Genomic DNA, 23,999 nt, shown 5'->3' with positions numbered 1-23,999 from the left:
TAGTCCAGACGAGAATGAATAAGAGCCTTAGCAGTTTCAAAGGTGAGAAAAGGTCGGATTCTGGAGATGTTTTTAAGAAGCAGGTGACTAGAGCGAGTAAGTGATCGGATATAGGGAGTAAAGGAAAGTTTGGTGTCGAATATGACCCCAAGACAGCGGACGTGCTGCTGGAATGAAACTGAAAGTGAGAAGATACAGATTAGATATGAGTAAAAACTTTTTTCCAGTTAGGGTGATCAATGACTGGAACAGGCTGCCACGAGAGGTGGTGAGTTCTCCTTCAATGTAAGTCTTCAGAGGCTGGACAGACATCTGACTGAGATGGTTAAGTGAATCCAGCATTGAGCAGGGGGTTGGACACGATGTCCCTGGAGGTCCCTTCCAACTCTTCCAACCGGGAAGTATGTGACTAATGGGACATGGAAATCTGCAGATATGATGGGAATATTCACTCATTTGGTCATCTTACCATTTTGTGCATTTTGTTTATTTCAGCTGGAATATGAGGCATCCACAGATTGCTCAAGACTCCTGTTATGTCATCAGCAGAAGATCTGACTGTGAAGAGTCATAGCAGTCACATCTGAGCAGTTTGTGATCACTCTAACAAAGTAATTAAGTAGTCAAAATGACAGGATGGCTAAGTATCACCCACCTTCAGAAGTACTTTACTTATTTCTCTTCTTCTAAGAACCACTTTTTGGGAGACCCAGGATGGGGTGTGCTTTGTATGACAAGTTAGATTGTCTAGTTGCCTGCTGCCACCAGTAGGGGGAGCTCACTACATATAGGTGAATACAGCACAAATTAAAGTCCAAGGGAGCAGTATAAACTCATGTAAGCTAGCTCCCCCTGGTGGTGGACCGAAGCAACCTTTGCAGGAGACACGACTGCTCTGCCTGGAGGATCTCAGCCTATTTCAAGAGACTCTCATACAATCCCAGAGTATAGGCATGCTAGATTTTTATTACCTGGCGCCAAGGATATAACTTTAGTGGGTGCAATGGTTGCAGTCGCAACTGGGTCATAAAAGGTCCCTTTCATCCATATGAGAAGGGCAATACTATTAAAGACTCCTGATAGTTGGGGGCTCTGTTAGAGATTTTGCATTGGTGCCTATGATTTTGCCTCAAGATTATGGACTGTTTATGTATCTAGAATTTCCGAAATTAGGTGTAAAAGCAGCAGATAAATGGGTGGCTCACATTGGTAATTATGCCATATGATCAGGCGCGTTCTCCATTTTGAAATCTATGGAGGTGAAGCTGAGCATCTGGACCCACTTCTCCAATTCTGGCACCGTTCTCCTGATGGGACATTTATGGAATATCTAGATGTCCCAGATAGGAATATCCCTTTAAAGCTAAAAATGGATTACACATTTATGGCATACCACATAATATTCCATAAACGTCAAATAGATGAGGGTCCTTTCTCTATGAAGGGGGGTACCCCGATCTCTAAGATGGGAATATCCCTTTAAGCTTTTATATTGGAGGAATGGCATAACTAACTATTCCCTAATGTAATCTTACTATCTGAAAGATCCTGCAGAAAACAGGGTGACTGTGGGGATCTTATCGCAGAGACTTTGGGGTGACAGCAGGATAATCACCCCTAGGAGAGCTATTCCAGGAAGAACAACTGACGGGCCAGGGATATTCTGCAGGATGAGGGTCTTGTGATGGTGGGCTGCAGATAGCGATCACGGTACGGTATCTTTAGTGGGTAATTTGTAGCACAGATAACAGGCTGGCGTCCATGTTGCCTTCATTAGCACCATCCTCCCAGCATCTGCTGCTCCACGGCCGGTCCTGCCAGATGGGAGTTATTACACTAAATGGTGTATTAAGCGCAGCCCTGTTGGTGGTGCGGTTTATTGGAGGCGCTGGCGCAGGGTTGGATTTTGGCCAATACACAATTTTATTTTATTTTCGATTCCATAAAGTTTCATAGAAGCAGAATAGTTTTATATGGAATAAGTAACGCTATTAATATTCTCCTGCTCCCCCCCGACCCTTTTACACTATAAGCAGGGTCCTTGTTTTGTCTCTGCCCGATACACAGTGCCCCTCACCCTCACGCCGGAGGTGGTCGTTTTATGAAGGTGACATTTATGAAAATGTTATTTAAAGTAAAGCATCACCTCCAGAAAATACATAAACTATATACAGGTCCACATTAAACATGTATTCCTGTAACCCTTGCCTCCCCAATCCAGATCCCACTTGATTTAAGTCCTTATGTGCTCGTTCTTCCCCTATTACATCTGATGGTCTGGCACACCAGTAGTCCTCCACAATATTGTCCCCTGTGCAGGAAGTGTCCCACATGTGTAGGGGGTGGGGCTTTGTTTGTCTACAGGAAGTGGAGGCGGGGCTCTTTTTCTCTACAGGAAGTGGAGGCGGGGCTCTGTTTCTCTACAGGAAGTGGAGGCGGGGCTCTGTTTCTCTACAGGAAGTGGAGGTGGGGATCTGTTTCTCGCTAGGAAGAGGGGGTGAGGCTTTGTCTCTCTACAGGAAGTTGGGTGGGACTTTGATTCTATAAAGGAAGTGGGGGTGGAGCGTTAATATTTTATATGAGGTGGGGTGGAGCTTTGTTTCTCTAAAGAAGTGAGGGACGGTGTTTGTCTCTGCTCCACTCTCAAGTCTGTCAAGCAAGCATAGCAAACAGGTGGACTTTTCTTACAAGCTTTTGATAATGGCAAGAGCAAAGAGAATGTTGGTAAGAGAATGTTTCCACACTGATGGTGCTGGCAAAATGCTGTTCAAAATAGAACCACACATTCAAAACGAGTGGATGGCAAATTGCCGAGCTTGAGAATCAAGATAGTTCCTGGACATATTAGACTGGTATGTTCACCAAAAGCAAACTGTATCTTGTTGTGGGGGATGAGACCCCTCCCCATGTCTGACTACTTAGTTGCAATAGTGACTATTGACTGAAGCTTCTACATGGTAAAATTAGTGGAATGTGTGTTATCTCTGAACCCAGCCATTGCAGCAGAGTTTATGAGTGTCAGCTATGGATGCCAACTTTGCATGTTTGCATAAAAAAACCTAAAACCAACCAGTTCTTCCCCCTGACCTTCCTTGCAAAATTTGCACCTGTGCCCCCTACATGTTCTTCAGATGTATTGGCCCTTGTAGCATTCCAGATCTTGTGAAGACATACATGTTTGCCCTTTCATATAACAATGTCCCCCATCCTGTAATAATGCCCACCATCATGGGCCCCTTCGGGGTATAATGTCCTCTATCCTGGGCCTTTTCCTGGTATAATTCCCCCATTCTGAGCCCCTTCCAGGTATAATATCCCCCCATCCTGGTAAAATGTCTCCATCCTAGGCCCCATTCTGATATAATGTCACCCATCTGTGGTCCATTTCATTAATACATGTACCACATCTTGGTATAATGTCCCCATCCTGGGCTCCTTCCAGAAATATTGCCCCCCTCCTGGTATAGTATGCCCCATCCTGAGAGTCCACCAATAATAATCCTCTAAGGCTCTTCTCCATCAATTATAAAAAATAAAAGAAACGATTCTACTCACTTTCCTCTCGCCCTCATGACGTGCGACATCCTCTTCCATAGCCAACACCGAAGCAGGCAGCTCACTTCAGCATGCAAGCGAAAGTCACCATGTGACATCACTGCCATGCGCCGCCAGTGACTTGCACGCCAACATTAGTGAGAAGCCTCTGATTGATAGGCAGAGTACGGTGACCCTGCGGGGATCTTTGCCGCAATGCATCTCAGCTGAATGTTCCTCCTCGGTAGAACATACAAGTGATCACAGTACAGTTCTAGATGATTGTTTCTGATGGAGTCGTTCACTTTTCCCATCTTTTCCATCTGGCCCAGACCGACATGACAACTTCTTCTAGCCAGGATGCGTCTGCAGAGAATACAACAAAGACATATCTGACTTCTCACATTTCCTGCACCATCTCCATCTATCCCCAACCTGCACAAACTCCTCATCCTGCTGATGCCTAAATACTGAGCCGCTGCTGCCGTATGTGTCCCTGTTACTGCATCTGCTGTGTGGTACTGTGTGCCCTCCCACTGTGCTACATAATAGTGCCCACCACTGTGACCTCACATAATAATGCCCATTATGCCCCTTGCAAAGTAAAATGCCTCCTTTGTGAACTCCTAGATGGTAAAATTGTCCCGTAGAAAATATTAATTTGTATGTGTCCCTATTACTGCATCTACTGTGTGGTACTGTGTGCGTCTAGATGGTAAAACAACCCCCTAGAATATTGTAATGTCGTGTGCAAGTGCCATAGAAAACAGTGCCACCTTTGACAGTCACAATAACCTGTGTGCAGTGCACCTATAACAATAATACTTCTTAAGTGCCCACTTTACATTTAGTAGTGTCCCCGATGTACAACTCTCATATACACAGAATTGTGGGTTCACAACTCTCCTATACACAGTATGGTGGGCCCACAACTCCCTTATACACAGTATGGTGGGTCCACAGCTCCCCTATACACCGTAAAATTGTCCCACAGCTCCCCTATACACCGTATGATTGTCCCACAGCCCCCCTATACACAGTATGATTGGCCCACAGCTCCACTGTACACAGTATGGTGGGTCCACAGCTCCTCTATGCACAGTATGATTGGCCCACAGCTCCCCTATACACCGTATGATTGGCCCACAGCTCCCCTATACACAGTATGATTGGCCCACAGCTCCACTGTACACAGTAAGGTGGGTCCACAGCTCCTCTATGCACAGTATGATTGGCCCACAGCTCCCCTACACACCGTATGATTGGCCCACAGCTCCCCTATACACAGTATGATTGGCCCACAGCTCCACTGTACACAGTAAGGTGGGTCCACAGCTCCTCTATGCACAGTATGATTGGCCCACAGCTCCCCTATACACCGTATGATTGGCCCACAGCTCCCCTATACACAGTATGATTGGCCCACAGCTCCACTGTACACAGTAAGGTGGGTCCACAGCTCCTCTATGCACAGTATGATTGGCCCACAGCTCCCCTACACACCGTATGATTGGCCCACAGCTCCCCTATACACAGTATGATTGGCCCACAGCTCCACTGTACACAGTAAGGTGGGTCCACAGCTCCTCTATGCACAGTATGATTGGCCCACAGCTCCCCTATACACCATATGATTGGCCCACAGCTCCCCTATACACAGTATGATTGGCCTACAGCTCCACTGTACACAGTAAGGTGGGTCCACAGCTCCTCGATACACAGTATGGTGGGCCCATAGCTCCCCTATACACCTATGATTGTCCCACAGCTCCCCTATACACCGTATGATTGGCTCACAGCTCCACTGTACAAAGTAATGTGGGTCCACAGCTCTACTATACACAGTAAGGTGGGCCCACACTTTATGAGGCTCCCCTCACTATAGTCCCCAGACATGTCTCCCAAGTTGTATAATTAATGGTTCCCAAGCTGTATAATGGCCCTACATTAGCTCTCATGCTGTATAAAGTCCCCAACAATAGCCCCCACACTATATGAGGGACCCCCATACTGACGAGTCCTCTGGCAAAGTGTGGGTGGACCAGTGGGCTGATTGCACTGATGTCACACGCACTGGATGTGAGTCCCGGGGCGGCACGATGACGAACACTGTGCAGTTACTCTGACACCCTGTGCTTACGCCCGTGCCTTGTAGACTGCAGCCTTACAGTGACCTGCAGTCTACAGAGCAGTAGCGCTGGTAGATCGTGTCTCCTTACTATACCTCAGGGGTTACTATGCTGGTGTGCTGCGCTCACTGATATAGTTAAGGGAAGTGATAGCTCCATGTGAGCGTGGGTCTGGGGCGACCGCTCCCTCTGTCCCCCACTCCACAGTAGCTATGCTTTTGGGCAGAGCTGAGTGTGCCGATGTAGCAGAGTTGTGTGTATGTGTTTGTGTACACTGTGAGGGACAGCATACTGTATGTGGCGGGACTGTGTAAGAACACTATAATAATAAATGCGCTAAGCAGCTTCCGTCCGGTTGTAACGCAGCTTCTGTCCGGTTGTAACTTGGTGACTTCACATCCAGACAGAAGCTGCCTTTGGCGGTAGCACTGTGCCTCTTCTGTCCCCCGCACACTCCCCGACACCTTATACCTTCCTAACACACACCTTCCTCACCATGCCAGCCGTCACCACACACCTCTTGCCATGTTAACCCTCAACACACACTCCTCCTCAACACACACTCCTCCTCAACACACACTCCTCCTCAACACACACACCTCCTCAACACACACACCTCCTCAACACACACTCCTCCTCAACACACACACCTCCTCAACACACACACCTCCTCAACACACACTCCTCCTCAACACACACTCCTCCTCAACACACACTCCTCCTCAACACACACACCTCCTCAACACACACACCTCCTCAACACACACTCCTCCTCAACACACACACCTCCTCAACACACACTCCTCCTCAACACACACACCTCCTCAACACACACACCTCCTCAACACACACTCCTCCTCAACACACACACCTCCTCAACACACACTCCTCCTCAACACACACTCCTCCTCAACACACACTCCTCCTCAACACACACTCCTCAACACACACACCTCCTCAACACACACTCCTCCTCAACACACACACCTCCTCAACACACACTCCTCTCACCTTTCACCATCTCCACTCACGTCCCCCCCTCTTTCACTTCACATACGACCCTTTCACTCCGTCTCTCATACTCACGCCGTCATCGCCGCTGCTCCACGATCGCCGCCAGCATCGGCACGATCCCCGATATCTTCTTCCACCAGCGCCATCCTGGATCCAGACGTTGTCCACGCCGGCGACATGTTCTTGCGGCAACGCCATCTTGGATCGGCGAAATCCCGTGATTCTCAAGATGGCGTTGAAGATCACGGGATTTCGCCAATCCAAGATGGTGTCGCCGCAGAACATGTCACCGGCGTGGACGACGTTGGGATCCAAGATGGCATCAGCGAAATATCGCGAGTGAACAGGCAGAGAAGCAAGGCAACATGTCTGCACAGCAAGTCAGCGTGAGGTAAATGACGAAATTCCACGGGATCCAAGATGGCGTCGGTGAAATCTCACGAGATTTCGCTGACGCCATCTTGGATCCCGCGGAATTTCGTTATTTACCTCACGCCGACTTGCTGTGCGGACGTGTTGCCTTGCTCCTCTGCCTGTTCACTGCCGGTGTCTAATTACAGGGCCAATTTGCCTCTACCACTTCATAACTACTGCTGGGCAATTACACGGCCAATTTGCCTCGACTAGGAGGACACCAGTTTCTTCAAACGTTAAGCATAACTACAGGAGGACCCTGGAACAGCTAAAGAGATAGGCGGGATGGCTGTTCACCACATCTCCTTCTCAAGGTGTGCTGCTCACAGTGCCGTCCAACACATGGTCAGCGCTACATCACTATCCTCCCGATGCGATAGCATCGGGCCTTAATCTAGCACTGTATAGCGAGCACTGTGGGGACATGAAAAGTGCCATACTGTGTGTGAACACTAATGGCCCTTGCTAGTAGTATAGTTCTGTGTGGGCACATATAAAGGACTGGGCGAGTGTAGGGTACAGGCTCAGTGTGAAATAAACATTTCCAGTATCCTTTTCATATTTTTCAAATTTGGGAGTTTTATATGTAATTGTTATTGCTGTAAGGTTAAAAGTTCCACAACTCATTTTTAAATTCCATCCATATAAACCTCATTAGTCTCAGAGCTGCCCCCTGCTGGAGGAGAAAACATTTTTACTGCGCCTCTGAAAATGTGCTTATAGCTCTACACGCGCTCCCCTATCTCCTGTTCGCTGTGTCTCAAAGATCTCTCCACTGCCATCTACTGGAAAATATCGTGTATTGCACAGCTTGTTTTCTTTTTAAACTCATTACTGCAATCTACTGGAAAATATTGTGTTTTGCACGGCTTGATTTTTTTTTAACCTCTTTACAGCCATCTAGTGGACAAAATGACACGGCTTGTTTCTCCTTTGTAGCTCTTGACTGCCATCTGGTGGACAACATCTATTACTACACGCGTCGTCTTCTTTTAGATCGCTCCACTGCCATCAGGTGGACAGAAGTGATTACTGCAGTCATTTTCAGCCCGGTTACAGCCTCCATTCGTCGCACATCCGCTTCCGTTTCGGATTGGCACAGACTGAGCGCTGCAGGTGAGGGATGAAATGCTCTAATGTTTGGTTCTTGCAGAATGTTTTATGACTTGCTACCTGGAAATGTCATAATCGTTTGATTTCTAAACGGAGTAATGAGCAAAACTTAGCAAGATAAACGCTGCGACTTTGCCACACTGCTGTGTAGGTGGTGTTCGCTCGAGTTTGACGTCATGTTTTGTGTGATGACATCATGGTGGCTGGGAACTTTGTTGCATGTGGCTGCTCTGCTGTCACCAGCACTGTGCACCCTGAAACTGTAGGATGGTGGAGATGTAGCAGAGCTGGGTGTGTACTGTGCCCTGTCATGGGTGTCCACACATGGCGGACTTCAGTAGGCCCCTGTAATTGTGTTGCCTTAGGTGTCAGAAGGGGCCTCTCCCCAACATTTCCAGTCCCTTTAATACAGGGACAGTCGTAGTGCCTCCTTTTCTGTTACATATCTGACCGCTGCAGAGATGACCAGTATGTCACTGTTAGTCAGCGATTGGCTGCAGTGGTCAAGTGCGTCCACGCTGCAGGTGAGACCTATATCCTGTCAGTGGGATGACAGTACTATGGGGGATATATAGAACTAATTCCCGGTCCGTTGCCTCCCGTCAGATTGCGGCCGTTATCTCCCAGCATGCCTTTCCTCCACGGCTTTCGGAGGATAATATTTGAATACCAACCTCTGGTGGACGAGATCCTGGGTGCGGTGGGCATCCATGACCCTGAGCAAACGGAGGTACCACCGAGCGCTAGCAGGTAAGAGGTAGTCCCTTTATGGCAATGTAGCTTCATCTTTCCAAGATCCTGCTTGCTGTCAGTGACCGGAATCATTCACCTGTGACTGACGCCGATGTGTCAGATAAGTCCGGAATCCATTGGATCAGGACTGGGAGTTTTGTCTAGGACTTCCAAGGACAAGTAGGATGGTCCCGTTCACTGACTGCAAGCAGAGATATTGACAGTGTTGAGAATTTAAAATAAAACTAGACCCTATAAGATAAATGACCAGGAGCATTCCGGTGATAGGTAATGGGGGGACACATTTCCGGTGCACATCACACTTCCTGTCCTGCTTGTCCGCAGCTTCCTGACGACTCAGAACGACAAGTTTCTTGCTCTGACCGAGCTGCTGGCGAGACATTCCCAGTCTGCGTTCTACCGCGAGGGGATCAGTTACTCCCTCCTGAAGGTGGCGGAGCTGGGGCTGCTCCCTGCCGCCGAGATCCTCCTCCAGTGCGGCGCAGACCTCTGCTTCGAGGGTAAATATCTACATTTCAACACTTTCTATTAATGTGTTAATTATTCGTAGATATTCCAACTTTTCCTTACATCAGTCCCTGGTTGGCACCTGGTATGGCGGCCACCGGGCAGGTCAACCACCTGGAGTCCTGCATGTGAGAAATCTCACAATTCTCACATCGGCCACTGGGGCCTTTTATCCCCTTAGGCTGTGTGCACACGCTGCGGATTAGGTGCGGATTCATCCGCGCGGATTTTGTAAAATCCGCAGGTGAAACCGCAGGTCAAAATACCTGCGGTTTTACCTGCGGATTGCTCTGCGGTTTTGCCCTGCGGTTTTTCATCTCCTCAATGGAGGCGATGGCAAACCGCAGGAGAATCCGCAGAAAGAATTGACATGTCAATTCTTTCTGCGGATTGAAAACCGCGGAAAATTCCGCACCATCTGCATTGCGGTTTTTGATTCCCATAGGGAATCATGGTACTGTACACCGCAGCAAAAACTGCTGCGGGTCCGCAGCGGCCAAAACCGCTGTGGAACCGCAGCAAAATCCGCAGCGTGTGCACACAGCCTTAACCTCCGGAGCCTTGTTTTTCGTTTTTCGCTCCCCTCCTTCCCAGAGCCATAACTTTATTTTTCCGTCAATATATCCATGTGATGGCCTATTTTATGCTGGACGAGATGTACTTTTGAACGACACCATTGGTTTTACCATGTCATGTACTAGAAAACGGGAAAAAAAATTCCAAGTGCGGTGAAATTGCAAAAAAAAAAAAAAAAGTCCAATCCCACACTTGTTTTTTGTTTGGCTTTTTTGCTAGGTTCACTAAATGCTGAAACTGACATGCCACTATGATTCTCCAGGTGATAACGAGTTCATAGACACAAAACATGTCTAGGTTCTTTTTCTATCTAAGTAATGAAAAAAAATTCCAAAGTTTGCTAAAAAAAACGAGGGTTATTTTCCGAGACTCGTAGCGTCTCCATTTTTCATGATCTCGGGTTTATTTTTTGTGCGTCGAGCTGACGTTTTTAATGATACCATTTTGGTATAGATATAATGCAATGTCGCGGTGACCCAAAACCGTAATTTTGGTGTTTTGATATTTTTTCTCACTACGTCGTTTATCGATCAGGTTAATCCTTTTTTTTTTATTGAATGTGGCGATACCTAATATGTGTTTTTTTTTTTTTTTTTCTTTTGAATGGGGCGAAAGAGGGGTGATTTTTGAACTTTTTATATATATTTTTTTTTTTATATTTTTAAACTTTTGTTTTTTTATATACTTTTGGCATGTTTCAATAGTCTCCATGCGAGACTAGAAGCTGCCATAGCCTGATCGGCTCTGCCATATACAGGCAATGATCAGATCGCCTCTATGTAGAATTGCTGACTTACTATGAGCGCCGACCACTGGGTGGCGCTCACAGCAAGCCAGCACTGACAACAATAGAGGTCTCCAGGAGACCTCCGGTTGTCATGCCAACATCGGTGACCCAGTGTATGTATTTCCGGCATGATTGCTGGAAGCGCTTGTTAAATGCTGCTGTCAGAGTTAATAGCCACGGGTGGATTGCGATTCCACCCGCTGCTATTGTGGGCACATGTCAGCTGTTCAAAACAACTGACATGTCCCGGGAAAGATGTGGGCTCACCGCCGGAGTGGCATTTTTTTCCAGGTGGGGAAATTCTGTAATCTATGTAGAAACTTTACAGCGCCCCTGCAGGGGAGATGAGGCATTATTTAGATCACAAACTGAGTTCTATGGTAACTCTGTAATGCGCAGGTATCTGGGGTCCTCCAGAGTGAGGGATTCTTCTTGTAGCTGCCTGTCGTTCTGGATAATAGATGGGGGTCCCGATCTTAAGATTTAAAGGGACCTTTCTGATTCGAGTTCTGATTTTGGCAGATCCAGTGACATATTACACCCCTCTACACATCGCTGTCCTCCGGAACCGGCCCGACATGGTGGAGCTCCTGGTGCAGAGTGGTGCGGATATTAACAAGAGGGACAGGGTGAGATGCGTCCCCACTAGGAAGCCATTGCTATAATTGTCTGATATTAATGGGGTATTCCCATCTGTAGCGTCCTCTTCCCCCTCCAGCATTACTAGTTGAGCAGATCTCATATCTCTGCTTGCTTTATGTCCTTTGGTCCAGATTCATGAAAGTAGCCCCCTGGACCTGGCCAGCGAGGAGCTGGAGCGGCTGCCGTGTCTGCAGCGACTTCTTGACCTCGGAGCGGATGTGAATGCGGCAGACAAGAACGGTCAGTGATTGGCGCGGGTGCAGGTAATATGGTGCTCAGATTGGCAGACGAGTAGCATCCCCTCACCATTTCCTATTGCAGCTGCTTGGAAATGGACAATCCCTTTAAATTCGGCCCTATGTCTCTGTTGTCTTATTTCTTCCTTTTTTTCTGGATTGTGGCAGGTAAGACGGCGCTGCTCCATGCACTCGCCAGCAGCGACGGCGTCCAGATCCACAACACTGAAAATGTCCGGTTGCTGCTCGAAGGAGGTGAGAGACCCTCAAAGTCTGTGAGGGGCAAGAAATGAAACCTGGGGGCTGCTAGTAATTCCCAGATGTGAGAATGCGGCTCCCGGGTAGTAGTGACCTTTGGGATTGGTTGATATCATCCTGGCCGACACTTATCGGCTTCATCAGGAAATGTTATGTAACTCTGCTGGCTGTCAGTGAATGGAAACGTTCTTGATTTCATCCAGAGGCTTCAAATCCGGACTGTGCGGTCCATGGAGATTCGGGAGAGAATGCACAGATACATGGGGGGCCATGACCAGGACAAGTGTGGGTGCAAGCAAAAAATGTTTCCATTCACTGACGGCAAACAAATATTTTAAGAAACTACAATGACACTTTATGACCTTCTTGCATAATGAGGCTCCTCGGTGCCCCCTTTTCTCATCCATGAGATCTGAGTTGGGGGGGGGGGGGGGGGTCTCATCTTCAGGACCCTCCTCTTTTGTTCTAGAGGACCAAGCTTGTCTCTGGCTGGTATTGATTTTAGTGGTATTGGTGTAATGCTTCATGTCGCCTGTGGGGGCGCTGCAGGGAAATCGAACACTGCTAATTTTGTTACCACCGTTCATCGGAGGTGTTTAGCAGCTACATTTAGTGCTGGATTGTGGCTGCCGCGTCATCTCCACCTTTTACCTTCCAGGTGCCGACGTGAAGGCCATGACCAAGGATTGTGACACCGTCTTTTCCAGCATCATCTTCCTCCTGGGGGAGACTGTTGGGTCCGATAAGGACGAGGCAAAGCTCATTAACCGCTTTGTCTTCAGGGTTAGCCAGCTACTGCTGGCCCACGGCGCGGACCCCAGCGAGTGCCCGTCCCACGAGTCCCTCACTCACACCTGCCTGAAGGGCTTCAAGCTGCACTTTCCTCTCCTGCGTTTCCTTCTAGAATCCGGGGCGGCATACAACTGCTCCCAGCACGGTGCCACCTGCTGGTCCGGTTTTCATATTGTCTTTGACAGGCTTTGCACTTACCTGGGCGGCTGTGGGGACTGTGACTCTGCGGACCTGCTCGGAAAGGCCGAGGGTGTCCTGGAACTGATGGTGGCCCAGGCGCCCCAAATATCCCTGCCCAGGAACTTTGATATAAACACATCGGGCTGCGGCGGCCATGCTGACAGAGTAGCCGCCCTGCACCAGTCCCTGAAACTGTTGGAGCAGTCTCCCCCCACACTGAAGCATCTGTGCCGGGTCTACATTCGCCAGAGGCTCAGGCCATGGCCCCTGGATGTCAAAATCAAGTCCTTGCCCCTTCCAGACCGGCTCAAACTCTACCTCCTCGTCCACCACGTGGCCTCCTGTGAGGATGAGGTCGAGTGACGAACCACCGGGGCGTAGAGAAGACTCTACTCCATGTGTAGACCAAACCCACAGCAGCCGGAGCCGCTGCAGCCCGGAGGTCCCGTCCTCTCCCATGGAAGGTGACCCCCCCATATTAATGTCTGCATGCTTCCTTGTCCTCATCCAGACACAATGGGGGAATGTGGTATTGAGTTTAATAAAGGGCCGTGCAGGACAAAGTAGTGTGTCCACTTAAAGGGGAGGGAGAGACTATTTAATAGGCAAACATATTTAAAGGGGCTCTATGGCGCTGTTCGGGAGGTGACTGACATGTGTCTCCCAATGTGTCGGTAGCAGCAGAAGTAATGCAGCCGCGCTCACTGACGTCTGACACTTATTGTCCCGGCCAGTGATGGCGCTGCTCACCTTCGAGTGTAGTAGAGTCGGAGGACCTCTTTACAATAGAAGTCTACACTGTGTTTCTCCAACCGCTTGGATACTTCCACTTCCAGTATGTCTGCTGGTAAATAAACATGGATGCCTTCAACGGCACTTTTCTTGACTTAAATGCATATTTTTTTGGTCTAAAAATAGTTTCTGCAATTCAGTACCATAAGGAATTCTGCAGCGTTTGCCTGGTACAGCCTGTGTTGCACATTTATTGGCTGTAGAAGGAGTTAACAAAGAATCCATTAGTGAGCTAGTTTTGATTGGAGCGTATATACCTCGCCCTCAATCCTTATCCTTCTGATTTAGGACCAAGATAGCTCAGCTCAAGTTTGATGTGGTCATAAATTAGGGGTCTGACGCTTAGAACCCCGCTATCAGCTGCCCATTTCTTAGGGATCATGTGATATTACTACCCTCATTGCACTATTCTCACCGGCCGCAGTCTTATGCCGTTTTCAGCGGAGCTCGGGTCCTTTCCGGCATCACGTCTGTAACCGGTCGGCTCACTGTGTGGAGTGGAGGTGACTCTCTGTGGAAGCCTATGATGCTCAGAATCGGAATTTCTTGCCTTTCCTTAAAAAAACAAAACAAACAAACCTCTGCTCCACACAGCGACCACTGTGCGATTCGTCAGATCACGGGACGCCGGAGCACCACTGCAAACGGTAAAAGACTGCGACCGGTGACTGCGTTACACACATGATCCCCATCAAGGGGAAAAATAAAAATCACCAGTGTGTGGCTTTGAAGAGCAATGGTCCTAATGCCTACCTTAAAGGGATTGTCCATGACCTGTCCTCAAAATCAGATCCATGGGGGGCTCAGATCCATGGAACCCCATTGCTCAGTTGTTTGCAGCTGGCAGATGTGCAGTTTACAGAGACAGAGCACCCACAGCGCCATATGCCACGTAGTGGGCGGTCTCTGGTACTGCAGCTCAGCTCCCATTAATTTCAATAGGAGTGGAGGTTCTGTACTGGAGAACACTGTTCACATCCGGCCAGAGCTGTTCTGATATCCTAAGGATTGGTGAACAACCCCTTTAATATATTCGATTAGCAGATCGAGGGGGCAGGGGGTCTCTGAAATCCCCTCAAAGGGGATATCCAACAATGAAGGTTTATTTTTTTATCAATGCATGCTTAAAAAATATATATACCTACATTTTCTTATCACTCAAACCCCTTTAGGTCAGAGTGAAGATCTGATGTTTGGGGTACAGTCGGGTGTGAAGTTTAGGGGAAAAAAATTTTTTTACAAAAAAAAAAATAATTTATTTTCAAAATGTGTCACTCACTTCACGCTGGGACCGAATCCTCATACGACAGTATCTGACATGCAATGCGCCACACATACCAGCCAGCACAAGCAGCTCACCCCCAGAGGAGCCGCAGGACGGCCGGTGGGCCATACATTAATGAGCCGATGATATAAAATGACAACCCGCTCCTATGGTAAAAGGGGCAGCTTGAGGAAAACCATGGCTGCCTTAGGCCAAAAACCACCACAGGTTGGTATAGCAATACCATTCCTGGCCTTTGGACAATGGTGGTGCTGTGGGTGGAAGAAAAACATGTTTTTGTAATCCTGTACTGCCCCTAAACAAAAAAAAATTTAAAAAATGGTGACCTCCAGCTTGTAGTTGCCGGGTTCACCAACTTTCTTAATCACACAATTGTTTTTTTTGGCAATAACCTGCCCCAACAACGGACGTTCACAAAAAGGCCGGTATCACAAATGCGAGAAACTCTGACAAGTCTCGCATGTTAATATCCGGCACTCAGGAGCGGAGCGTGCAGCCGCATAGAAATACATGGAGCCACACGCTCCACTCCGGAGTGCCGGGTATTAACATGCGAGACTTGTCAGAGGTTCTCGCATGTGTGATCCCAGCCAAAGAGAGATCTGTTCAAGGGTTTTTCTCAAGCTGCTGTGCGAATTCATTATGCTGCGGTCCTGAGGGATAAAGATCATCTGCCCCAATAGGGCCATAATGGTGGTCACTCAAGTTTCCAGGACGCCTCAGTGGCCAATCTGCCTTACTGAGAATCAGAGTCAGAGGTGGGGGATTTACCTTGATAACACTCAACATCTTTCTACATTGCGCTAGTACCATCTCGTGCCCGCTTTGTGCCCACCTGGTGCATAGATTGGCGCATGCGCAGGGCATTTCCTCCAGTGTGGGCAGATCAATCATTTTGGTATGTGTCTACACATTCCTCACTCACTCTCCGCCCATCCCTCGCTCCCGACCATCAGGGCTGGCCCTACACGTTCCTCTCTCCCACCTGCCCATCAGGACTGATGCATGTGTAGAGTCAAATTTTCAGTCTAAACACGCTGCGCATGCGCCATCTTTTAGCTCCACCATGCAAGCGCCAAGTGACAGACCACTGACAGCGAGACACACCCAGCGGACACTTGACCCTTCTTTTACGGGTGGAAGGGTTTGTGGTGCTACAATTTATTGGATACAACTTTAGTAGGGTCATATATGGTGGGGGGAGAGGTTCCCTTTAAGACACAGCTGGCTTTGGTACAAATCTTGGGCAGTTTCTTGCCCTCCTCGATTACAGGTTCACATTTTATGGACTTAATGTTTTGTTTTTGGCGATGCCCACCAGCTGCCTCCGCTCAGACCTAATCCGTTACCTCTCAGCAGGGCCCTGGCATCCTGACGCAAGCTAGCTAGAGCTGACTTTTTGGCACAGCAGAACAGTGGAGAGGCCTCATTTCTAGAACAGTGGCCGTGGCGTTAGTTATCTCATGGCGATGGAATAGACATGATAGATCTCCTCGGGGAAGTTCTCCTGCCTCTCCTGAGCCAGGACAGAGAGGCCCGCTTGTTTGATGAGGCGACGGACAAGGTCCAAGTCCCTGCAGACGCTACTGTCCACTTCGTCCATGATGACGCCTTCCTGGGTCATGTTGTCCTTGATGACGATTATACCGTTCAGTCTCAGACCAGCTTTACATCGTGTTAAGAAATCCACTAAGTGACTGTCGGTCAAGTGTCCTGCGGTAGAAAAGAGAGACGCTGAAAGGAACGATCCGAGACAGTCTGGTTACTAGGGATATGCAGCTCAACAACCCCATGGAAAGCAATGGTTTCTAGGCAGTGCATCCCTAGCAACCAGACTGTCAACACTGACAAGCTGCTCCAGCCCAGATCATCTAGCATTTAATGACAGAGATCAGGGAAAGGCTGCGTATATGAGTCTCCCACAGTCCGTGCACGGACCATGATGTCACCATCAGTTGTGGGTCTCCGATCCCAAAGTCAACAGCTTAATATGTGCCCATCTGGCTGCCTGGTTCAGCTCAGGAGCCCCACGCCTGGCCCGTGCGTCATGGTCCGTTCTGACTGTAAAATTGCGGTAGTGTGAAACCGGTCGTGCCCTGCGGCCTCACCTATCACCCACTGGATCCAAATGACGTCGTAGTGATTGGCCTCGGGGACAAAGTCTTGTAAGCCGCAGCAATAGTACTCGCCAATCCTTTTCCCATCTTCCCCCAGGAAACTCTTTGCTTTGCTCAGGAACTCATCAGTGACGTCCACCATGTCTACACTTTTGAAGAGCGGCAGCAGGAGGCGTTTGGTGATCCGGCCGATCCCAGCACCGCAGTCTAAAGCGCAGGAGGTGCCGGTTTTGTGGGGACCGTCCTGTGTGACAGAAGACAGTCCTGAGATTAGGCATTCCCTCCAGAAGGGAGACGTTATTCATAGCGGGTCAGGAAGGAATGGTGGGGATCATTACCAATATGTGTACTCAGAGATTTCGGCATACAGTGTGTTAGGGGTTGCCCTACTGCCCCAGCCCTCAGATGGTCAATGCCTCCTTTTACTGGTGTCTTCTTTTAGAGATGGCCCAAAAAGAAAGATTTATCAAAGGAAGGAAACCGTCCCCAATAGTCACTAGACTCCAACTCTGATTTATCGAAGGCAACCATGTAAAGTTCCTAAGGGCAACAGATCCAAACATTATGAACACACTGGCGCGTGATCAAAAATGTTTGGAACCTGAACTGGCGGCCATATCAGTGGACATTTCCCACCAGAGTCCTGCAAACCTCCTACTCGTCACCCCGACACCTCTTGATTAGCAGGCTTGGCGCAACATCACGCCTACGATGACATGACACCAGGCCTGTTGGCAAGTAGGAAGGGATTCCCAGGGCTCTTGTGTGATGGGCAAGGACTACGACTGGAGCAGGGTCTTGTGAATCATGAACTCTAGTGAGTACACCCAGAGGAAATCTTGTAATGCAAAATCGCCCCCTTCTAGAAGGAACATCCTTCTCACTAACAGATTTTTGGCACCATCTGTTAAAGTGGTTGCCCACAACTGGACCACCCCAGCTTAATTAATGTTACGTCTTCCTCCAGGAACAGATGTGCTGAAGCGGGAGGTGACTAGCCATTGTGTTAGTTTTAACTGGGGTCCTAAATTGATTAATCAGGGGTTTTTCAGCAGTGGACAATCCCTTTAACCATTCCCATCCTGCATCATACACCTACAGCAATGGTGGCTGGGCAGAGATGGTACACCTTAGCCACCAGCAGCAAGGCCTAATAGACATTGGGGCCTTCATGAAGAAACTTACTGGCACCCAGTACTCATTAGTGGGGGCAATGGAGTTAAGAGGAAGCCCCCCATCTCTCGGCCTAACTGGGTAGATGATGTAGTCGCTGCTGACTTTGGCATCTAATGGGTCATAATGGCATAGTTTGGATCTAGATCCAGGACCCCAACGAAGGACATCAGGTCCGCCAGTGTGTATATTATACATATTACTCTTTTCTTCTGTTTCTTGGAAAATCTATTACAATCTGAGCTGAAGATTTAACCTTCACGCCCTCGTGTTGCTCCTCTGTGCCAGCTCCTGTCGCTGCTGATCCGGATTTCCAGATGGCTCTAATTATAGTGCCGGGATGTAGAGATTTTCAGCAGGAACTCTCGGGATACTCACTCGCAGGAATCTCTGCAGGAACTTTTTGGAGCCATTGATATCGATACTGGATATATGGCCGTATCCTCCCAACATGCCGTCCACCGTGGGGGGGACATTTTTCCAGTATTTTTCCGCTTTACAGTAAAACTGCGATTCATCTTCTACCAGGTCGGTGGCCATGATAGAAATAACTACAAAGATGGAAATTGAAATGTTAATTAATGCAAAAGAAAAAAAAAAAGCCGCCGCCCGCTTTGTGAGTGCAAATACCATATGACTGAGGTGACCGCTGGGAACGGCCGGGGTAGATGGATTCGGTGCCTTTCCCCGGCCTCCCTCCGTCCGTGCAGCTTTTCGCACCAAACTTTGTCACGGATTGGATTTCACTACAGACTCATGCGCTGCAGAGAACGGACGGTGACAGCCTGTTATGGAGGACGCCGGCGGTGCCAGGGAACAGTGCCTCTATTTTTAAGATTTGCCAGATTAACCCATTTGCTACCGGCCATGTGGCTCATGAGTGATATACAAAGTGACGTCATGAGGACCGGGGAGTGAATCTGCCATGACCTTATCAGGAGCGGCCTCGGGGCCACATCTGTTCAAGCACCCAATAGTCTTGAAAGCTCACTAAAAATAGTGATCCCCTCGCAGCTCCGCATTCACACATACCGACCATGTTACACGTCCAAGAATAACAACGGGTGCAGGCCAGAAAAAGAAAAAACACATGGAGAAGACAATCTCTGGGCCGAAAATAGAATATACCTACTAGAAAAAAAAAAGGCAATCACTTAGATAACAATTCCTTAGTTTTATATAGTCTTAGTTTAGAATCAGGAATAAATCACCCAAATTACGGCTGGGGACAAGGTTTATATCCAGCTTCTATTTGGGGTTTTTGATCTAAGAGCCCCCCATAAAAGACTTAGGACGTGCCCTGTACCCTCTGAACTAGAAGACCCCACACAAGGGTCAGGCACCAAGGGTTTGCACAAAGGAGGTGTTGGCCTAATGGGCACAAACCTCGGAGACTGAAAGAACGGTCTCATAGGTGACATAGGGGCTGTATAGAGGGGTGTACAAAATGTTAAATGCTCATCAAGTGGGTTCACCTTCACCCAGTGATTTTAAGGCAGCCCCCCCCACCCCTCCCCCGGTCCCTACTATCTATGGGGGTCATTCAATCTAGCAGACGCTCTGGAATTAATCAGGGGGTCCTTAGTCATTGGGGAAGGCATATTCGGGGGGATATCACTATATGGGGGCAAATATAGCTGTACAGGAGGAGGTATAATCAGGGGGGCAAATATCACAGGATAGAGGCAGGCATAAACGGGGAGGTGAGATATCACTGTATGAGGGCGGGTATAATCAGGGGGGTGCAGATGTCACTGTACGGGGCAGGTATAATTGGGGGTGCAGATGTCACTGTATGGGGCAGATATAATCAGGGGGTGCATATGCCACTGTATGGGGGCAGGTATAATCAGGGGGCAGATGTCACTGTATGGGGGCAGGTATAATCAGGGAGCAGATGTCACTGTATGGGGGCGGGTATAATCAGGGGGCAGGTATAATCTGGGGGTGCATATGCCACTGTATGGGGGCGGGTATAATCGGGCCAGATGTCACTGTATGGGGGCGGGTATAATCAGAATCAGGGGCCAGATGTCACTGTATGGGGGCGGGTATAATCAGGGGCCAGATGTCACTGTATGGGGGCAGGTATAATCAGGGGCCAGATGTCACTGTATGGGGGCAGGTATAATCAGGGGGCAGATGTCACTGTATGGGGGCGGGTATAATCAGGGGGTGCATATGCCACTGTATGGGGGAGGGTATAATCAGGGGGTGCATATGCCACTGTATGGGGGCGGGTATAATCAGGGGGTAGATGTCACTGTATGGGGGCGGGTATAATCAGAGGGCAGGTATAATCCGGGGGTGCATATGCCACTGTATGGGGGCGGGTATAATCAGGGGGCAGATGTCACTGTATGGGGGCGGGTATAATCAGGAGGCAGATGTCACTGTATGGGGGCGGGTATAATCAGGGGGCAGATGTCACTGTATGGGGGCGGGTATAATCAGGGGGTGCATATGCCACTGTATGGGGGCGGGTATAATCAGGGGGTGCATATGCCACTGTATGGGGGCGGGTATAATCAGGGGGTGCATATGCCACTGTATGGGGGCGGGTATAATCAGGGGGTGCATATGCCACTGTATGGGGGCGGGTATAATCAGGGGGTGCATATGCCACTGTATGGGGGCAGGTATAATCAGGGGGCAGATGTCACCGTATGGGGGCAGGTATAATCAGGAGGCAGATGTCACCGTATGGGGGCAGGTATAATCAGGAGGCAGATGTCACCGTATGGGGGCAGGTATAATCAGGAGACAGATGTCACCGTATGGGGGCAGGTATAATCAGGGGGCAGATGTCACCGTATGGGGCGGGTATAATCAGGAGACAGATGTCACTGTATGGGGGCAGGTATAATCGGGGCAGATGTCACCGTATGGGGGCGGGTATAATCAGGGGGCAGATGTCACCGTATGGGGGCGGGTATAATCAGGAGACAGATGTCACCGTATGGGGGCAGGTATAATCAGGGGGCAGATGTCACCGTATGGGGGCAGGTATAATCAGGGGGCAGATGTCACCGTATGGGGGCAGGTATAATCAGGAGGCAGATGTCACCGTATGGGGGCAGGTATAATCAGGAGGCAGATGTCACCGTATGGGGGCAGGTATAATCAGGAGGCAGATGTCACCGTATGGGGGCAGGTATAATCGGGGGGCAGGTGTCACCGTATGGGGGCAGGTATAATCAGGAGGCAGATGTCACCGTATGGGGGCAGGTATAATCAGGAGGCAGATGTCACCGTATGGGGGCAGGTATAATCGGGGGGCAGGTGTCACTGTATGGGGGCAGGTATAATCAGGAGACAGATGTCACCGTATGGGGGCAGGTATAATCGGGGGGCAGGTGTCACTGTATGGGGGGCAGGTATAATCGGGGGGCAGGTGTCACTGTATGGGGGGCAGGTATAATCGGGGGGCAGGTGTCACTGTATGGGGGGCAGGTATAATCGGGGGGCAGGTGTCACCGTATGGGGGGCAGGTATAATCGGGGGGCAGGTGTCACCGTATGGGGGGCAGGTATAATCGGGGGGCAGGTGTCACCGTATGGGGGCAGGTATAATCGGGGGGCAGGTGTCACTGTATGGGGGCAGGTATAATCAGGAGACAGATGTCACTGTATGGGGGCAGGTATAATCGGGGGGCAGGTGTCACTGTATGGGGGGCAGGTATAATCGGGGGGCAGGTGTCACTGTATGGGGGGCAGGTATAATCGGGGGGCAGGTGTCACTGTATGGGGGGCAGGTATAATCGGGGGGCAGGTGTCACCGTATGGGGGGCAGGTATAATCGGGGGGCAGGTGTCACCGTATGGGGGGCAGGTATAATCGGGGGGCAGGTGTCACCGTATGGGGGCAGGTATAATCAGGAGGCAGATGTCACCGTATGGGGGCAGGTATAATCGGGGGGCAGGTGTCACCGTATGGGGGGCAGGTGTCACTGTATGGGGGCAGGTATAATCAGGGGGCAGATGTCACCGTATGGGGGGCAGGTATAATCGGGGGGCAGGTGTCACTGTATGGGGGCAGGTATAATCGGGGATCAGACATGTCATTATCAGGGCAGATTCTGGCTCTGCTCCCCGTCACTCTGGTTATGTGACTGTTCGCAGCTGGCTATGACGCTGTGCTCGGTGTTCACCACTGTCTCCTTCCCCCGGACATTACACGCCCCACACGCCCGATACTCACTGACTACCCACCAGGACACGGCGCCGCCAGCTACAGCCACTGCTCGGTGCTAGAGGGCGCATGTGGAAGCCAAGTCCAGCACTCTTCCGGCCTGACAGCACGCTAGCCAATCAGTAGAGAGCAAAGCGAGCTCAACCAGTCACCATGAAAATGTTCTCACACCGACTAACCAATCAACTCAGTGATTCTGCTGGATAGACAGCTCCTATATCCAATCAGATCGCAGCCGGCAACTGAAGTCCTTATAAATGCAGTACAATGGCCTGGCTGGCAGTCAGTGCCGTGGGGAATGGGGATGAGCCTCGGTTACGCTTGTGTGCGCATGTAGTTACACTATATTATACTGTACTTATGCGACAGTCAGGAGTCAATAAGAGTCAATGAGACGTCATCCCTTGGCTCTGACCTGTCATTGTCACTACTGGTCATAATGTTGTGATATCGCCTTGAAATGCGCTGATATTCAGTTACATAACGGACAAGATTTCAGGCTTTTTTTTACATAATCATCACTTTTGTAGGTTTTGCTCCATTTTTTTTTTCGCCAGATGTCGGGGCTCAGTCTGGTGAAGAATTCTGGCACTACACTACCTACTGGAAACCTTCAGGGAGCGTCCCACAACCAGGGCCTGAATTGGGGCTCCCCATGGATGCCATTAACCTATGAAGGTCTTGCTTTTGCATCATGGGGGTGACATAGGGTCTCCCCTCCCCCATTTAACCATTTAGATGCTACGTTTTCTGTTCACCACAGCATATAAGGGGTTAAACAGCTGTGATTGGAGCTCGCTGACTTTGCAGAAGTTACTGGCTTGTGTTTGCTGTGTAAAACAGCCAGCACCCGCTTATATATGGGTATATTCAGCAGTCTATATACATTATATAGGGGATACTGTGATTATATGCAGCAGTAGCAGCCAGTATCACCTATATATTGTACTAGCTGAAGAGTCCGGCGCTGCCTGGGCATAGTAACTAACTGTGGTTAGTTATAGCAAATTATGATTATACTCCATCCCATAGGCCCGTGCCCATATACCCATCATACATATCCACGATCCCATAGGCCCGTGCCCATATACCCATCATACATATTCGCCATCCCATAGTCCCATGCCCATATACCCATCATACATATCCACGATCCCTATAGGCCCATGCCCATATACCCATCACACATCCTCCATCCCATAGTTCCATGCCCATATACCATCACACATCCTCCATCCCATAGTCCCATGCCCATAACCCATCATATATATTCGCCATCCCATAGTCGAGTGCCCATATACCCATCACACATCCTTCATCTCATAGTCCCATGCCCATATACCCATCATACATATCCTCCATCCCACAGTCCCGTGCCCATATACCCATCATACATATCTGCCATCCCATAGTCCTGTGCCCATATACCCGTCATACATATCCTCCATCCCATAGTCCAGTGCCCATATACCCATAATACATCCTCTGTCCCATAGTCCCGTGCCCA

At 49.3% G+C, this 23,999-nt stretch overlaps 2 protein-coding genes across 4 annotated transcripts; one reads left to right on the top strand and one right to left on the bottom strand.

Moving 5' to 3' along the window:
• Window positions 1–8,050: 8,050 nt before the first annotated feature.
• Window positions 8,051–13,821, top strand: ASB6 (ankyrin repeat and SOCS box containing 6). Its single transcript, XM_073541023.1, has 7 exons — window positions 8,051–8,207; window positions 8,811–8,954; window positions 9,282–9,457; window positions 11,350–11,456; window positions 11,601–11,709; window positions 11,874–11,960; window positions 12,622–13,821. The coding sequence occupies exons 2-7, from the start codon at window positions 8,833–8,835 to the stop codon at window positions 13,296–13,298; spliced, it is 1,278 nt and encodes a 425-aa protein (XP_073397124.1). The 5' UTR covers window positions 8,051–8,207; window positions 8,811–8,832; the 3' UTR covers window positions 13,299–13,821.
• Window positions 13,822–16,125: 2,304 nt separating this feature from the next.
• Window positions 16,126–22,655, bottom strand: NTMT1 (N-terminal Xaa-Pro-Lys N-methyltransferase 1). 3 transcript variants are annotated; one of them, XM_073541024.1, is made up of 5 exons: window positions 22,513–22,655; window positions 18,933–19,063; window positions 18,681–18,853; window positions 17,121–17,373; window positions 16,126–16,725 (listed from the first exon to the last, which is right to left on the bottom strand). In XM_073541024.1, the coding sequence occupies exons 3-5, from the start codon at window positions 18,840–18,842 to the stop codon at window positions 16,469–16,471; spliced, it is 672 nt and encodes a 223-aa protein (XP_073397125.1). In that variant the 5' UTR covers window positions 18,843–18,853; window positions 18,933–19,063; window positions 22,513–22,655; the 3' UTR covers window positions 16,126–16,468. The 3 variants fall into 3 exon arrangements, with proteins under 3 accessions (XP_073397125.1, XP_073397127.1, XP_073397126.1); XM_073541026.1 differs by lacking the exon at window positions 18,933–19,063 and having other exon boundaries at window positions 22,513–22,654; XM_073541025.1 differs by lacking the exon at window positions 18,933–19,063 and having other exon boundaries at window positions 22,502–22,648.
• Between the last annotated feature and the right edge of the window lie 1,344 nt (window positions 22,656–23,999).

Source organism: Dendrobates tinctorius, unplaced genomic scaffold, assembly GCF_039654945.1.
Source record: "Dendrobates tinctorius isolate UK_male_01 unplaced genomic scaffold, ASM3965494v1 ptg000120l, whole genome shotgun sequence".
In the NCBI taxonomy this organism is placed as follows: domain Eukaryota; kingdom Metazoa; phylum Chordata; class Amphibia; order Anura; family Dendrobatidae; genus Dendrobates; species Dendrobates tinctorius.
This window is presented reverse-complemented; position numbering and strand designations above follow the sequence as displayed.